At 36.4% G+C, this 18,844-nt stretch overlaps 1 protein-coding gene across 2 annotated transcripts in view; it reads left to right on the forward strand.

Annotated features, from left to right (window-relative positions):
• LOC131438180 (U-scoloptoxin(19)-Sm1a) overlaps positions 1–18,844 on the forward strand; it is a 115,240-nt gene that overhangs the window by 67,902 nt on the left and 28,494 nt on the right. For both annotated transcript variants that reach the window (XM_058608014.1, XM_058608015.1), the window contains exon 2: positions 17,632–17,781. In XM_058608014.1, the coding sequence (XP_058463997.1) occupies positions 17,632–17,781 (150 nt within the window). The remainder of the gene's footprint in view (positions 1–17,631; positions 17,782–18,844) is intronic.

Here is an 18,844-nt window from a genome sequence, read left to right on the forward strand (position 1 = left end):
CCCTAACTTTGAGCACAGGCGTACGGGTTATGAAAACATTTTCAAAGGTCACTGAAACCAGTACACTCTAACTGATGGGGTGGTGTGCCACAATCGCCTTAATGTTGTTTCTATAGTTTAAAAAGGTTCATCAACTGGTATGTCACCCTAAGTGTATATTATTCCACATAATTGAATTAAAAATAGTTCCCTGTCGTCATTATATTTTTTCTTTAACAACCCAGTTATTATTGTTTATCGTTAGCTTAAATGTTCTGTCTGATAAGGTTCACTGCAAATAATGTGTACAATAAAAGACATCATATTGCTACTGTATGACTATAATAAGTGAAAAAAGTGATCGTCACGGTTCCTTAACAAATCATTTCTTTAATAGGTCTAACTCGTCTTCCAGTTTGCACGGAACCGCAAAATAACCTAATTTTAAGTACATTCCACCCAATTTGGTGGTTCCGTTCAATAACCTAATTTTAGGTAAAGTGGCTCTAGGTAGTTCCGTAAGGCAAATGCAAAAAAATATATGAATATGAGTTATATTTACTCTACAGTTGAGTCGTATTCACCTAATTTCAAGTTGGTACGGTTTACTTAATTTTAGCTTATTAAATGAAACTTTCGCTGTTGGGTGGTTTTGCTATTTGTATTCTGACAACAATTGAAGGAGCGAATGAAAGGAAAAATTCAAAAGAACCTAAATTTAAGTAAAAAGAAGTCAAATAATAGGTAGTTTTTATTTTCCGTGTGTGTTATCAGTGCGAAACCAGCATGTTTCCGAACGCTTGAATAGATATACTAGAGAGCATGATTCGTAGGTTACCTGCATCCTTGTTTCCGGATCAGGCTGAAAATGGTTAATGTGAGCAAAATTTATTTGATTCGTCGAAAGTCACAGGTCTAAGATCCAAGCATGCCATCGCTTCGCTAGTCCATACTATCCGTCAAGCAACAGGGCACATAAGCGCAATAAATAAACGGATAGTGCATTAAGTCGTAATTCAAGTTACTAACTGAAATAATTAAATATTTTGCAAAGGCTCTCCATCCTGAGATCTACTTATTCTCGAGAGAATAGCAACCATCCTAGCCATTCTCGTTTATCATCAAGAATGTGCATGTGAAAGAAATGCAATTGGATTGCATTATTGGATGGGGTTGAAGTTAGAGCGGAAAAAACACCAGGACTGCTAGTTGCTGTGACAACATCGTTTCCCAGCGAAATGCAGTAAACACGTGCGTAGTTTACTTTCATATGCGAACCTCATGCAAGCAATAAGAATAGAAGACAATCTTGTTATCAAAAGGGAAAATTATTATAATGTTATTACTGTTAATGGCCCGAGGTAGGCGCTCAGACGCGTGGAATGATACCCTAATTGCTGTTTATTTCTGTTTCCCGCTAAATCAGTCGACGCTGCTCTAACTTCTGCTCTTGGCACGCACACTATGTACATGTCCGCCGGGAGCTCCATGCTTTATTGTATTACGAAAAAAAAAGAAGCAGCAAGTATCCCCTCCTTGAGTTGTGGCTTCGCCGGAAAACTGCTTCTAATATCGCCTGGGACTTTCGGATGATACTGTTGGCAGTTTTAATGGGGCAAGATAAAAACGCGTCATCGTTCTCAGCAGGAGTTTCACTTGGCACCTGACGGCTCACCTTCTGGTGCACTAGACAATCGCCAACAGGCGCGCCAGTCACCGTTCATGGGGGGAAAGACACAGGCATATAGTCGCTTCCGCAGGGCTCACAGATGTCACACATTTTGCAAAAGTGCGATAATTTCTTTCCCGCTCAGCAGTTCGTTCCTTTTCAGTAGGATGCTGCATGTTCAGCATCCGTTCTTTTTATCGTTCTCCGCATTGTCCACATTGTCACCACTAGAAGGCAATTCTGTTAAACGTTGTGCACCCAACGGACCTGTTATACTGTCTTTCAACTGTAAGCATCGTATTCTATTTCTTTTCACTAGTCGTTGGTAGTCGGGTTGATGGTTCAGAAGGGGAGGTGTCGGTCTCATAAGACAGATGTGCTTTATTTGAACTTCGATCAGGAAGAACTCTTGGAAGTGTTAGACTACTAACCATCCAAGTTTGATGTATACTCAGAATAGATAGTGAAATCTATTCAAACTGAATGTCAAGTTCCACCTCAGAGTGTGCAACCGGGGTTTTGTTCAGTAATAATGGTTAAACGTTTAATCGCTCCAACACGACAATGTTGCGTTGCACAGAAGCTTGCGTGTCCTGGAAAATTTAGAAAACACTCGATTGTAAGTTCAATGGATGTTAAGAAATAGATTCGTAAAAGCTATGATGTTTATGTGATAAACTTAATTACAAATTAACAAGTCATCGTTGATCTAAGGGCGATTAATTAACCACAACTAGATCTAGTGATAGAGGAAAATGTCAGTTTTCTTGCAATTTATTATTATTAAAAAACATAGCCATAATTCCAGTGGAAATGATTTCCTTTTAATCCACAAAAATACAGATTAACTAAAAATATATACAAAAATGAATTACTGTTGACAGTTTGTAAAACAAGGAATACATTAAGGAACTACTTTAATTAAATATCTCGCTCAGTCTATGCATAAAATGACGCTTCAGTTCAGCCCCGAATAAGGTACGGTATGTCAAGAGTAAGAGCGTTGTATTTTATTGGACCAACAAAAAGAAACCTCCTTCGACCAATGGTTGTGACTGCTCGAACGCGACGTTACTTGTTACGTTGTTACTACGACGTGTAGTTCAAGAGTGAGTTAAAGTTGGAAACTGTAAATTATGGTGAGCATCGTGTAGGATATCATGAACGAACAGTAATGATTGAATATCACAAAAGTATGCTAGAGGTAAGATGTTATGGGTATTATCGGAGTACAACAATAAGCTTGAAAACAGTAGATTTAAAATGATGAATCCAGGTTAACGTGGGATCAAAATATACACCCAAATATTTTACGCAGTCCACTTTTTCAATAATATAATGTCCCAAGTTAGGATGACGATGGATTGATATTATATTTCTTATAGACCTTAAAATCATATATTTAGTTTTCATGAGATTTAAGGACAATAAATTTGCACTAAAATATTGATCTAATATACTTAAGTCGCTCTCCATTGAGTTTATAATAGCATTGATGTCATTGTTAGGATAAAATAGAGCTGTGTCGTTAGCAAATAACCGCGGAGTCCCTGTGAGTTGCAGGTTACCGATATCATTAATATACAAAGGAAATAATAGTGGTTCTATATTGCTACACTGTGGCCCTCTAATGGTTATGGCAGCAAGATTGCTACAGTCGCCCTCGATGGACACGAATTGTTTTATGTTTGTCAAGTAGCTACTGATAATAGAGTTCGCGATGCTCCAGATGCCAGATTTTTGTGTAGTATACCATTCTACCGTTGATTTCGAGTAGTGGCAAGAAGCAAGATCTGGCCAGAAGACAACAGGATCCTGGCTTCGAATCATGGGTAGAAGTCGTTTTTGTAAACATTCCTTGATGTATATTTCGCTGTTCATTGAAACAGTGGTGATGAAGGGTTTCGAAATCTTACCGCAGCTACAAATTGCTTGCCAGACCATAGCTTTCTTACCAAATTTTTCGACTTCAATCGATGTCTCGGACTGGTTTAACACTTGCCCTTCTCGCACCTTATAATATTGTGGCTCCGGCAAGGATTTGTAATCGAGTTTCAAGTAGGTTTCGTCGTCCATGATTATGCAGTTAAAATTTCTTGTTTCGGACTACGTTTGGGCTGTTTCTGCTTCTTATAGGTTTCAGGTTTATCCTCAAAGGTGTTATCCTCACCGAACTTCCTGATTGCATTTCGCACGGCTTTTCAACTTACTCCTTTCATTTTTGCTATCTTTTTCAGTGACAGTACGCGTTCTGTGCACCATTTGTACACAATTTTTCGACGGACAGCTGAAAGTCCACGCATTTCGAAACAAACTAGTGAAAACGAATAAACAACTGCACAAGTGGTTAGAAAAGAGTGTAAACAACAGGACACACCCATAAAAATAGACAGATTCTGAACCATTGCGAAATGGCAGCGGTTTTTGGTTGCGTCCATACTTTCTGGGACAGTCTTTAAAGATAAGTTGGGTTACTGCTTTTGTCAATCCTCTTTAATAATTCGTGTGAGTGATTACAAATCCTAAAAAAATACCGTGTTAGTTTTATCCGATTTGAACACAATTACAATCTTACGTTCAGTAACCTTCCTCAACTTGAATATCAGTATGTACACTAGTGACCCGGCGGCTATTGCTCCGTCTGAGATGGAGTTTTGTTAGACTTCAGTCATCTATTCGAAAAAATATGCAATTCTTACCGTAAGTGATAAATGTGCTTAAGTGAACGAGGTTATGGAATTCACTTCAGTAACAATTTTAGCGCGAAATGATTTGGATATAACGTTACATATTATTCCCTAACATTATAGTTGATTACATGAGTGCCCCATAGCTACCTTATAATTCAATAGACCTGCTCTTCGGAATTATGATTAGTTTTAAGAACTTCTATGATGGGTATATAAAATCATAGATATTAATAACTGACATCGACTAATTCAACTGCCACCTTTCTAACTCAATATATGATGAATCATCCCTTTGACGTCTTTGGTGTCGCCTGCTGGTGCTGGTCAGTGATGCGAGAGGTCTAACAGCTAAATGCAGTTAACACATGTTTTTTGGTCAATCTCGCTCATTATATTGTCTACTAATTCTATGATAGCGGTATGTGTGCGAGAGCCTTGTCTAAAGCCATACTGAAATTTATAATGTATACTATGTCTGTTTAAAAATTCGAGAAGTCTATTAACCAATAGTATTTCAAAGATTTTGTTGAAGACGGACAGAGTCGATGTAGGACGACAATTATTACAATCACAAAGATCACCAGACTTATAAACAGGAATAACTTTAGCCACTTTGAGACAGTCAGGGTAATAGCCAGTCTGAACAATTACAAAGAAACATTGAGAGAGAATTCTGGCAAATATAACAGGGTTACTTTTTAGCACACTCGCAGAGATGTTGTCGGGGCCACTGCTTTTTTTATTGACCAAATTTTGTATCAGTAGAATGACTTCGCTAAAAGATGACGGACGTATGAATATAGAATCACTAACACGATGAACATTATCAGTAGGACAAACAGTTGGGATAAATCCAACGAATATTTTTAGCTAATTCTTGGCCGATATTGGAGAAAAAATTGTTGAATATCTCTCAAACTTCAGAGTTTACATTAGTTTTGTTACCATTGTGAATCAAATTTATCTTGTCACTTTTTTTTGTTATTCCGAATATTTTGTCATTGGAAAGTTTCAAATAAACACATTTAATTAGGTTCAAAACGTAGCGTCTGACGTAGTTGCGTCTGATCAAAATAGAACATGAATAAACGTTACAACCCACTGTCAAAACGTTTCCCGAAAACGGCCCTATACGGAGAATCCTTTGATCATAAAGTTACGATATTGAAGTTTTCGATTTTTGCTATTCAACCAATGTGATTTTAGATTTGCATAGGGTAACGGCTCGCTATTCCATCGGAACTCCTATTTCAATCTCATAACTTTGAACATGAATCAAATCTTTCATAGTACCTGAACCAAAGTGTTTGACACACTTTTCCATTTAAAATTGTTGAGATCCTTCAGTGATCGGTTTTGCCTTTCTCATATTACTTTTATTTTCAAAAATATCTCTAGAAGATTTTGTGAAGAATGTTTTTTAAACTTGAATAAAATTAAAAACTTTCGTTGGGTATAAATAAATAAATTAAATTTTCAATTTGTAAACAGTTTGCATCGTCGCACTGAATGATTGAACACATTTTACCCTATAGTCCTGGAACCGGAAGTCGGACCCGGATGAAATTAAACAGTAACCTAACCTAACCTATGAGACTATAGGAACTTTCACTTGAGCCTAAGATTGTGTAAATCGATCAAGTCATCTCTGAGAAAATTGAGTGAGTCTCGTTTTAGAATTTTTGACCACTATTTCCGGTACTTCTGGAACCGGGAACTGGGTACCGGTATAGCCAAAGTCGGCTCGTTTAGACTAGACTAGAAATTCAATCAGTTTTGAGCCTAATCTAGCAGAATTTTACCCTTTTTTGCATCATTGCTCTAAGTAATTTTAAAACACATTTTACCCTATGAAAGCCTGATGCAATTAATAGCAACCTATGGGACTATAAGATTTTTTATTTGAGCCTAACTTTGTGAAAATTTGTCAAGCCATCTTTAAAAAAAATGAGTGGCATTATTTGACACATACCCACATACAGCCTTTGCTTAGCTCGATGAACTGTGTCGAATGGTATAGAACACTTAGCCCCCGGGCCAATTTTCATTAGTCAATTTTTCAAGTAATTGCAAAAACTTTCTATATGAGAAAGGTAATAAGTAAAATTTTATAGAATAAAATCCTTACCATGATTGTGTGATAATATTAACAAATGGCTACAAGTTGAATAAAAGATTTACAGGTTCACATATTTTGCATCTAATATACGAGGTCTGTTCAAAAAGTTCCCGGAATTTTTTAATTGCGCGCGTCTGGAGAGTCCGGTGGTCAAAATTTTTTTTTTATTGTGTTGGTACATATGGCCCTAATGTATGGTAAAATTTTCAGCTGTATTCATTGTTTACATTCTATCTTGTAGCGGCTGGTGTAGACGTGTTTTTTTGAGCTCGGCGATTTTTGAATTGAAGAGTCAAAGAATTTGTATTAAATTTTGCGTGAAAAATGAAATAAAGTGTAACCAAGTGTGCGAAATGTTACAGAGAGCCTACGGTGAGTCTGCTATGAAAAAAACAAGTGTTTACGAGTGGTGTAAGCGTTTCCAAGATGGCCGCGTAGACGTTGAAGACGACGAACGCTCCGGTCGACCCAGCACGTCAATAATCGATGAAAATGTGGGAAAAGTGGAAAAAATGATTATGGATGATCGCCGAATCACTATTAGAGAAGTTGCTGATGAAGTTGGCATATTAGTTGGCTCATGCCATCATATTTTTTCAAATGTTTTGGGCATGAAACGAGTGGCAGCAAAATTCGTTCCAAAACTGCTGAATTTTGATCAAAAAACAAACGCATTACCATCGCTCAGGAGCTGTTAAACCTCCTTATTCACCAGATATCGCTCCGTGTGATTTTTTCCTGTTCCCAAAGATGAAGAGACCCATGAAAGGACAGCGTTTTTCATCGATTGAAGAGATAAAGGCAGAATCGCTGAGAGTGCTACAGAGCATTACAAAAAGTGACTATCAGGGGTGTTTCGAAGACTGGAAAAAACGCTGGCATAAGTGTATTTTATCTAGGGGGGATTACTTTGAAGGGGACCATGTAGATGTAGACGAATAAATAAATATTTTTTTAGAAATATGACAATTCCGGGTACTTTTTGAACAGACCTCGTATATAGAATTAAATGTGGCAACCCTCCACGCTATACAAAATTGAACGCTGCGAACGGCAACGTTGCCAGGTTTTATTTCGATTTTGACCTCTATACCGCAATACAGTTATGTTTCCTGGAATACCGATAATTCACTGATGATACAGATAAATACCGATTTTGGGTTTTTGTTGTGATGAGCATGAGAAACGGTTGTCATAAGACCTTTATTTTTGGTACCGATAGATTTTTGCGCCGGATATAGATTTTTGAAAAAAAAAATGACCTGGCAACACTGGCGAACGGCTAAAGGTTTTTCTTCTTCCGTACCGAACGTACCGATGCGTACCGATTTGAATGTTTTGATACTCATCGCCATTTAATTTCGGAACCGGAAGTCGAATCGGGATGAAATTGCACAGCATCTTTAAAAAAAATTAGAACTTTTTTCATTCAATAATATAATTTTTAAGGCACACTGCTTAAGCTCTAAGATGCCAAGGGCTTTTTTAATTTTAATTAACTACTAACTTAAAACTAGGGTAGTATCATTAGGTAATGTCGTATTGGGGTCGCAGTGGTCGACTTTGGCAGATACAACCTTCAGCTGGCGATCGGAACCAGCCGCTGGATTGAATACGAGGTCTGTTCAAAAAGTACCCGGAATTCTCATTTTTCTAAAAAAATATTTATTTATTCGTCTACATCTATATGGTCCCCTTCAAAGTAATCCCCCCTAGATATAATACACTTATGCCAGCCTTTTTTCCAGTCTTCGAAACACCCCTGATAGTCACTTTTTGTAATGCTCTGTAGCACCCTCAGCGATTCTGCCTTTATCTCTTCAATCGATGAAAAACGCTGTCCTTTCATGGGTCTCTTCATCTTTGGGAACAGGAAAAAATCACACGGAGCGATATCTGGTGAGTAAGGAGGTTGGGGCACGATTAAAGTCTTGTTTTTTTGATCAAAATTCAGCAGTTTTGGAACGAATTTTGCTGCCACTCGTTTCATGCCCAAAACATTTGAAAAAATATGATGGCATGAGCCAACTGATATGCCAACTTCATCAGCAACTTCTCTAATAGTGATTCGGCGATCATCCATAATCATTTTTTCCACTTTTCCCACATTTGCATCGATTGTTGACGTGCTGGGTCGACCGGAGCGTTCGTCGTCTTCAACGTCTTCGCGGTCATCTTGGAAACGCTTATACCACTCGTAAACACTTGTTTTTTTCATAGCAGACTCACCGTAGGCTCTCTGTAACATTTCGCACACTTGGTTACACTTTATTTCATTTTTCACGCAAAATTTAATACAAATTCTTTGACTCTTCAATTCTTCCATTGTTTAAACTATCAAAAATCGCCGAGCTCAAAAAAACACGTCTACGCCAGCCGCTACAAGACAGAATGTAAACAATGAATACAGCTGAAAATTTCACCATACATTAGGGACATATGTACCAACACAATAAAAAAAAAATTTGACCACCGGACTCTCCAGACGCGCGCAATTAAAAAATTCCGGGAACTTTTTGAACAGACCTCGTATATCATGAGAGTTGGTATGTATCTATGTTGGCAGCATCCTTCGGTCCATGTGGGTCCGCGGGAAACACCCTCAGGCTACGAAAACTCGGCGGGTGGCCCGCATGTTGTTGATAGACTAGAGCTGCCTTCTGTGGGAGATGATGGTGATGTTACGGAAGAGAATGAAAAAAAAAATAGAGAAGTAAACATAGCGGAAAACGTCGTAAAAAGATGAGAACGTATGAGAAAGAAATGACTAAGAACGACAGATATCTAATTAGTTAACATCGAGATGGTGAAGAGACAGGGAGGGGGGAAGCGAAAAGGTTAATAAGAGTAGAAAGATCTTGTTAGTTACGATGAAGATAGTGGACAGATGAGAAATTGGAGGAAGTTAGTGTCGAAGCTGCAGGTGAAGATTATTCTTAGCCACAGTTGAAACAACGTCGATAAAGAAGAAGCAAGATGTAACAGATTACACTTGTATATTAATGTGTTTAAGGTAATGATATATGAGATCCATATATGAACTATCCCGACTCGCCAACACATGCCGAACTGGAACCTCAGGCGGTCGCGATGCTCTACGCACGACCTCACGACATGCTCGATGTCCTGATATCCGTCCCCACAGGTGCAAAGCTCGCTTTCCACGATCCCAATACGCCGGAGATGTGCGTTGAATGTATAGTGATTTGACATGAGCCGTGACATAACACGAATGAAATCACGACTCATGTTCATCCCCTTGAACCAAGGTTTCGTCGATACCATAGGGATAACGGAGTGTAGCCATTGTCCCAGTTCGTCATTCGTCAATGAAGTTTGCCATCTTTCGAGAGTTTTCTAACGAGAAATACTGAAACATTCATTGAAGCAGATTGTTCTTTCATAAATATCAATTTTTCCACTTTTTTGGTGCATATCACTCTATATCTCCGGACCCGGAAGTCTATATAAGGCACAAATGAACTCTTTTTTCAATTTAGGAAGCATTTTCGTCTCAAGTTTTACAGTTCGTCATGTTTCTGAATATTTAGTAATTGATTCGTCTCATAACTGTTACAACATGATCACTATTTCGCATAATTAAACAACTATTCAATGTTGGATGACTTCATAATTAGTAATGTTCACTTTATTTTATTTAATATTATTAGTTTGAAGGCACACTGCTTTAGCTCTAAGGTGCCGATAATACAATATAGTACTTATTAGATTAACAGTGGAAATAACTGAACAATTTGTGCTCAAAATTTGTTCTACAAAATAAATAAATGAAGATTTACGTACATTCTATTAGTAATCCCGCAAAATAGGAACCTTTAATTCAACACGCGGAACGCAATGGATATGGAAGGTTGTCGTAAAACTATCTATTTTTCCGGAGAACTTAACCGGCTTTTTTACCGAAAATATTTTGTTTTGTAAATTTCTATCTAATACTAATGCATTGAAGCAGTGTAATTAGCTTTTTTGTATTAGGGAATTAAAATCTACATTCATAAAATGTAAGCAATTTATCATAAAACATTGGTGAAAAATTTAACGAAACTGACATTTCATTCAAAAAGTCAGCCTTAAGGTGAAATGTAGCGTCATAAAATGCGCGCAAAATTTTATCCGCTTCAGTTGAACGAACCGTCGCACAAAGCGTACCAAGAAAAACGGACACATAGAAACAAGAACTTTTTTCAATGATTGAGCGCAGTGGGCTTACCTCTCGTTATATTGGCTTGTAAAAAAGACTGGACGTAATGGATTTTTGAATTCTTCACACTTTGAATATATGCTAATTCAATCGTTATTGTTAGTGATTACTCTTACACTAGAGCTACAAATCATGAGTAATTATGAATGATTAACATGAGGTTATATGTATATGTATTGGCTAACTTGCTAACCATGTATATGCCTGAGTTTAGTAGCAAGCATGGATTCTCCCTCAAAAGAACGATTGAAGACAAGAGAACATTCAAGTATTTTCAATATCTTTGCCAGTCGTTCACCAGGCCCTTCTCGCCGATGAGATAGAATTTACGTAAAAGTATTCACCATTAACTTTTTTTCGGAAGTGACTTTCGGAATTATATAGCGTGATGAGTCTAGAAATGTCTGTTTCAACGATAACGAACCGAAGACCAAACAGCCTCTGGCCTCCGGTGCCAGAAATCATCAATAGTTTAATAATTTTTTAGATTACATTATTGGAATACATTCCAATTATAACTAATAGTTCATCATACCATGCAGTTAAAATTATTTAATGAATCTTTTCTCAAGCCCATAATTGGGGCACGAAACTGAATATAAAGTTATTTCGTAGTTCCTTATTATTCAATCGATTTTGAAAGCAAATTCAAGCGTTGATTCATTGTATTCATAATATTTGAAAAACCAATGAATTACAATAAGTTTTCCATGCTGACTGGCTCGAAGCTGACCCTCAATGTTTATCACTTTGTTTGTATATCAGGTTAATGAACGATAATACTTGGCTTGTATTCATTTCATTCAGTAGCAATGTTGAAGTTTTAGTTTTGCTATAAAAATTGCTACAACCTAAAATAATACCTTTTTTACGATTTTACACAGCCAAGCATTATTGCTTCAGCAACATCAATGCATTGAACTCAACAGAATTGGACATTATTAGCATTATAAATGACAGTTACTTAAAAAATACACGATTTCTTACAATACTTATAAGTATTCACCTCGTTTTTATTTCAACACAAAACCCAATGCTGCATAAATTCGCGTCATTATTTTATATGTAATTTTTGCTCACGATATAATGCCACCGTGTCCACCGTGCATTTTTCACACCACCTCAATATGAAACAGCAGCGCGCAAGCAATAAAAAAAAGCGGAAAAATTTATGTAAACTTTTTCAAATTTCGGTTGTTTTAGCTAAAATTTTATAATTTTGAGTTGCATTTTTAGATTCTTTGTGAAATTCTGTTACAAACACTACTTTTCAGTTCTAAAATCATCCCGTGGAACGGAAAAGTTACCGTTTATACATTTCAAAAGCCAATTACGGCTCGGCAAAGCAAAATTTCAAAATTCTAAGAATACTTAGTTATGATAAATTTGATTTCGAAAACTTAAGTGTTTTTGGTTTTTCGAAAATCGGTCTAGTTTTTGAATAATTGATCAAAAACGCAATTTTCGCATTCCGCTACATTTCACCTTAACATTCATTTTAGAATAATTTTTTGCTGAAAAAGATTGTTTTAAGTTCAATCGTTCAAGTCACTTTGATAAACTGGTTGCACTGCATATGTAAATACATAGATCTACACAGAAAGAAATTATTAATTTTACAGGTGACATAATTCTACAAACGGTACAATTCATAATTACTTAACTTCTCAAATGACGCAATATTTAATTCGAACAGAAATTTACTGACTCCGAGTGTATTTTGCACTCGACTAGCAAGTGAGACTGTATGAATTTATATGCACGAAAAAAAAATCTTCAAAAACGTAAGATGAAAATTTACACTAGTTTTCATTTCATTTCGCATCGGAAGGTTGTAGAGTTCTCTCATATTGTTATAAAAAATATGTTTTTCTTCTTTAAATTCTCACCAACATGTATTTTATTTTTGGTATCCGTGATATTTGTTTAGTTATATTAATGGTATTCATATCTCAACAAAACTGTTTTGGCTTCGATTATTACCAGAAGGAGCGTATTGAATACTAATCAAATACCTAGGGAACGGGTATAGCGTGATGGGTAAGTCGATGTCTTTCACGCTACCCACCTGGGTTCGATTCCCAACCCCGCACATAGGGTCAGAAAACTTTTCTGGCCCGAAGAGGTGAATGACAACAATGTTAAAACCTCTATAATCGAAAAAAAAACTAATCAAATACCCGTTGTGATGAATCTAGTAGCACTGGTTTCATTCCGATTTATGTCAACGTAACACTGTTAAGTGTGTGTGTTTATTCGGCTGTTCAGCTGATATTTTCATTTTTTTAAAGGGACAAACCAAATTAACCTTGAAGTCGAATTTTAAATGTAAAACGAAGGGCACGGGAACAACCTAATAATGTAGGATGAATACAAAATCATTGAGATGGAATTAGGAAGTGAGTAGTGAACATATCAGAAGTGGTTTTAGCTGTTTTACCTTTTTTTCATGACTATAAAAGTAGGTATAACATTCGCTTAAACTTTAGAAAACTTTTTCAAGGCCCGCAGAACCGTGTGTCGTACACCAATCGATTCAGTTCGACGAATTGAGCAAATGTTTGTGTGAATGTGTGTCTGTATCTGTGTGCGCATTGAGAGTATGCTTTTCAGGTATGGCCGAACCGATTTTGATCAAACTGGTTGCAAATCTTTCCCAGTCTTTCAAGAAATAATTACGCTATTGTTTTTGTTTTTAGATTTTATGAATACTTTCCGCGTTATTCAAACTGTTGTGTGAAAAATTGCAGTTGTTTGACGATATCTCTAGCAATTGGCCAAAATATGCTTTAGGATTTATTTTCTACACGGTAATAGCTTTCCAACAAGCCATAGATTGTTAAGATCGTCCATTTTTAACGGAGGTTTCGATATTTTTGTGTAAGCGACTTTATCCCATATTATAGTGCACAGTGGACAGAATTTCACAAAAAACGCGTTTTTTGCGCTTCAGAGGTTGAATTCGGAGTCTAACTGCCTTCAGAAGAATATTTGATTTGAGTTGTCCCCTTCTCTTGATATAAATAAAATTGCCAGTAATCCACCTAGATGTGAGGCAAAAGTAATTATTTGCATACATCCTGTGATAGAGAATTCGGTCGTCAAATGGGGAGATAACTAAGTCCTCACAAGTCCCTATCTCATGCCTCCCCGAGCGTCTATGATGACATTTGGTCAATAGAACGGCGTCGACTGGGTGCTTTTGCCTTCTGCGCTAGTAGCAGAATGAGAGGGTGCGAAATGGCTTGTAGGTTGAAGCCCATCCTAAAGTGCAGTGTTTATCATAGTATATTAAAACATATAATTCTGTTGTTTATTACATCATGTATTATTATTAATATTATTATTATTTGTTTTCCTTATAAGTTATCATTTTTAAAGTAACTTTTAACTAAATATCAAGGTAGTCACAAGGTGAGCTTGGGCCTCACTGGTTTCTGTTTCATGCCTACACGTGTGTCTGTGGTGACAATTGGTCGATGGAATGCGTTGATGGAAGAATGAGAGGATGAGAAATGACATATAAATTCAAGTAATATAATATCACAGCATATCACAACATATCATTTCATTCATTCTGTTAATTATTATATATTTCATTGTACTATATTATATTGTTTTTTATTATTATTTTCATTATTATATTTATTGTTATTATTATTAATTTGTCATCAATAATAATAACATATATTATTTTTATAGATGTGGATATTATCATTGTTATTAGAAGATAAATATTCTACTTCCTGCAGTATTGCGAAGATAGAAGAGCATAACTGACACTCTACATTAACTGTTATTTTATATATTGTTTTATAATATATTATATTATATTGTATGACATTGCATTATATTATATTATATTATATTATGTTATATTATATTATTTTGTAATCTATTATATCATTTTATGTTATATTAATTTCATTACACTGTTTCATTGTATTTATCAATATAAAACATTTTGCACGGGGGCGTAAAGGGGAGGGAGCATCAGGGCATCGGACGAATTGATGACTGGACGAGGGATTGTGGCTATCCACAAGTCACTTGAAGGAAGCTTGTTTCCTCCTGAAGGTTTGAAATGAGTCTGACGCGCCCTTCTCAAACAAACCATCAGGCGGGTTCAAGCATGTATAGCGATATGCTTCATCCATGCACTGGATATTATGGTTGGAAGAGCATCTTTTATTCCCGCGGAATACGAGTAAGTGATTCTACTTGCATATCCGCCCAACCCTTTTTGTTCGCTTTTCGGTAACAGCTATAGTAAGAAGGTGAATAGATGAGTCATATCGGGACTACCGTAAGCCTACCCGCATCCACTGGCAAGTCCTTGAACTGATGGTGGCTTCACTTCACAACACAACACATCCTGTAATAGAGAATTCATTTATTCGGAGAAGTTGTATACCATATCAGGCCCGTTTGCAGGAGGGGGTGGGTCAATTAAGTTAGTTTATAAGACTTTTTTAATTCAAATGAAGGCATTCTATTCTCTAAACGTAATAAACAGTTACAGTCGACCTCGACAACGCGATGAATATTGAGCGAGGCTAGACCATTTAGCCGGTCTTCAGACATTGTCGACCTGAGGTACGTTTTGAGACGACGCAAAATTCAAAAAGACCGTTCAGAACTGCCAAAACGCGAAGCATTTGGAAACACGTCTTCATTACAAATATCAAGTGCTTCAAGGTAATGAGTTTACGCCAAAGTTGAACCTTTTCTGTCCAGATGTCACGGATGTTGTGCAAAATTGAAAAACATGGTTCAAAAAGTGGGGTTGTAATCAATTTTGACCAAACTAGTTGTAAATGCAAGAAAGTATACAAGCCATTGTTTTTGTTTTTGGATCTGATTACTTCCCGAAATATACAAACTTTTATGTCCAAAATTGCAGTTGCTTGATAATCTCTATCACAATTGACCTTGAAGACTAAATACTCCAAATTCTAAATTTAGATACCTTATCGTAAGACAAATCGAACGAGTCATAGGTTGTAAGAATCCGTGAACTATTCACGAAGATATAGATTTTTTCGCCATATTCGAATAGTTGGGGTTTTGAACGAAGCACGGTGAAATAACACATGGTGTAAAAATTTGACACAATTTTGTATATAATGATTTCTGATTTATTGAAAGATTGAATACAGTACTCTTTAGTACAGGATATATTTTTGGTCGATTTGTTTTTACCACGGTTCCTTTTTGGCAACATGATTGTTCGACTGTGACATGTTGATTCTTAGATTGGAAATTCGGCATCCTCTTCGAATTTAAAACGATAATCCATGCATTTCAATAGCTGAATTGATTATTACTAAAAAGATTTTAACTATAAACACAGACAAAATGAAAAATTTATGTATTACCGATTTACATCGGTTTGAAGAAAGTGCATAAAAAACATGCCTTGTTCCGAATTGATTTCTTCACCCAGTGCAAAATAAATGGTTTGTCATATTACAGACGTGAGCAAATTTCCATCCAAATCGGAGTATGTGAAATTTGATAATTTATTTCTTGAATTTCTTCAACATAGAAGTTTCCATTGTTGATATGAAATGAGATGCCAATCACGTTATCAAAATACAAGACGGTCCCGAGAAACGAATGATTTAATCGAAACAAATTCTGAACGTTCCATTCACTTCGTTTCAGAACTTCCAAACAGTTGATAAGTTGAGAAGCAATTTTGGAACTTCCTGTGTCATTTAAAGCTTCCGTGCCGCGTTGTACGGTACCTGGAGGAGGTGAGAAATTGTGTTCTATTCATTGGGTAAACTTTTTATCGCTTCCTCCTAAGGCTGCTGTGAGCATCCGTAGCCAGCCAACGAAAACGAAAAATAACAGCAAATGTTGATGGTACGCCTTAAGCACTGCCCGGAAGTCCGTGAGTCCGTGAAATGATGGAAAGTCATACGACAGGCAGCGGATGGCAGTATGATTCTTATCGAATAAATTGGTTCGAGGGAAGTTTCGAGTGTGTTAAACTGAGTTATTGAATATTTCAGTTCGGCCAATAATCATGACTGGATTTGAATTATTATTCCGGTTATCACAGTTAATTGACACTAGTTCGATCAGAATAATTTTTCCATTATAAAAAATCCTAGAAACGTGAATTTGCAAATTACGTCACTTGAATTTATATTTTGATAATAAGAGGATTGAAGGACAAGTAAACATAAAACTATTTAATGCTTTGTGTTTCGTGTTTTTTTTTCAGTGTTGGAAATAATTGAACAGTTTGAATCCACAAACAAATCTAACCTAGAGATTAGAGTTATGACAAATAACATCATGTGCATGTTTTTCTGTGGAAACTAATCATATACAAGTAACAACAAAAAAGAAATATTTTTTCGGCTGATTTATCATGCATTTTGCTGTACTGCAACACATGTGGAATTACATCACCAGTAAAAGTCCAAAAAACTAGAAACTCGTTTTTAATTTATACTGTATGGACGCATAAATAAATCCTGTCGATTTTTTCCTTCCACAGAATGCGCATTTAGGTAAATTCCAACGAATAGCAATATTTTTCGCAAGCAAAGCTACCTATTTTACATTAATAATCTACATGAAGCAAAAAACATATATATCGGATATAAAGCTGTTACCAGCAAAACCATGATATAACCTTTTTTACCCTTACCAAATATAGTGAAATAAAAGCACGTATTCCGAATGCATATTATAGCTGAACTTAGGGTCGAACTCACGCTTTCATTTCAAATCGGAAGCTCAACAGGCCAGCCGAGAACTTGACCTATGTACATCGATTGGAAATCAAGTGGAAATCAAATATTAGCTTTCTTATGATGTGCCAATGGCATCGCATAAAAAAAAACTGACCGTTCCCGAGAACCGTGTTGTGGTTGTGGAAACCGAGACGAGACTAATTATTTTCTTCTGTTGTTTTTCTCGATTCTCATTCTAGCGTACCTGGGCGTGAGTGTGTACAAAACGGAAAGGGCTTGCGCTAGGCTGGGTGGTTTGTGCGTGCACAAAACCGATTGCCAGTCGCCCTCCACCATGAGTGGACTCTGTCCGGGGAGTGCCCATCGAGGTGTCGAGTGCTGTTATGAAGGTTAATAACTTACTCTTTAGGCATGCCAAGATAACCTTCTACCATACATCAGTCAGCTTTCAGTGGGTTGATCTTTCATTCGCAGTAGAAGTTAACCACTAACTATCAACCTTCAACAAATTTCTAACCTACTGTGCTAATAGTATTCTAACCTGGCCTAATTTGACCATCTACTAAACAACATATAGATACTAATGTACTTAGTTCAAGTTTACTAAACATCCAAAACTAATCAGTTATTAACGTGTATAAAAATAATTAAGGCACTAGTGCAAATAGAGAATAATCCCTGGAACCCAATAATAATCCTAATGTTAATCATTTTCAATTCAATGTGGGTACAATTTTTTACTCATCACAACTATTTGCATGCGATCAGTTCGACTAATGCGTGTACGATTAAAATTTTTCATTTTATTTAAAAACATCAAAATATTTATTTACACAGTTGGTTTTTGTGTGTTATTTTATTGTATATGTATACTCGTCAGATTTATTCCTAGTACCAAATGAGACCATTAACGGTAACAAACCTTTGCTAATGCTGAACAAAGTAACCAGAATGATAATCAGGTCATCTTATCATTGAGAAATGTGAGAAAATTATTAGGACTAGGCGTTTTATAAAAAATGGCATCAGAAGCAGATTTATAACAGGAATGATAGATCTGATTAACTCTAATAGTAGACAAAAACTAGTGCCCACCTCGTAGTTCTATTGAATTTCTTTCATTTATTTAGTTCAAATCAAAGAAAACACACTTTTGTGCAGAACCGCTTCTACAGAGGTGCACTGGAGACAAGTGCGCCCGGGCCCACGGTCTTAGGGGGTTCTTAACGATATGCACCGAGCAAGAAAAAAAGTCATTCAGTTAGTTAGGGCATTAATACGTTAAAGTGGCGCTGCTGTTGTTTTGCCATGCTCATATTAGAAAAACTTAGCTGGTCCCATGAAAGTTTAAAAACTTGTGGTCCCATGCGACATGTTAGTTGCTGACCATACCAACCGATTTGGGTTATACCGATCCCCGAAAGTACCGCAAATAGTAATCAAAAACCTCAA

Source organism: Malaya genurostris, chromosome 3, assembly GCF_030247185.1.
Source record: "Malaya genurostris strain Urasoe2022 chromosome 3, Malgen_1.1, whole genome shotgun sequence".
NCBI classification, from domain to species: domain Eukaryota; kingdom Metazoa; phylum Arthropoda; class Insecta; order Diptera; family Culicidae; genus Malaya; species Malaya genurostris.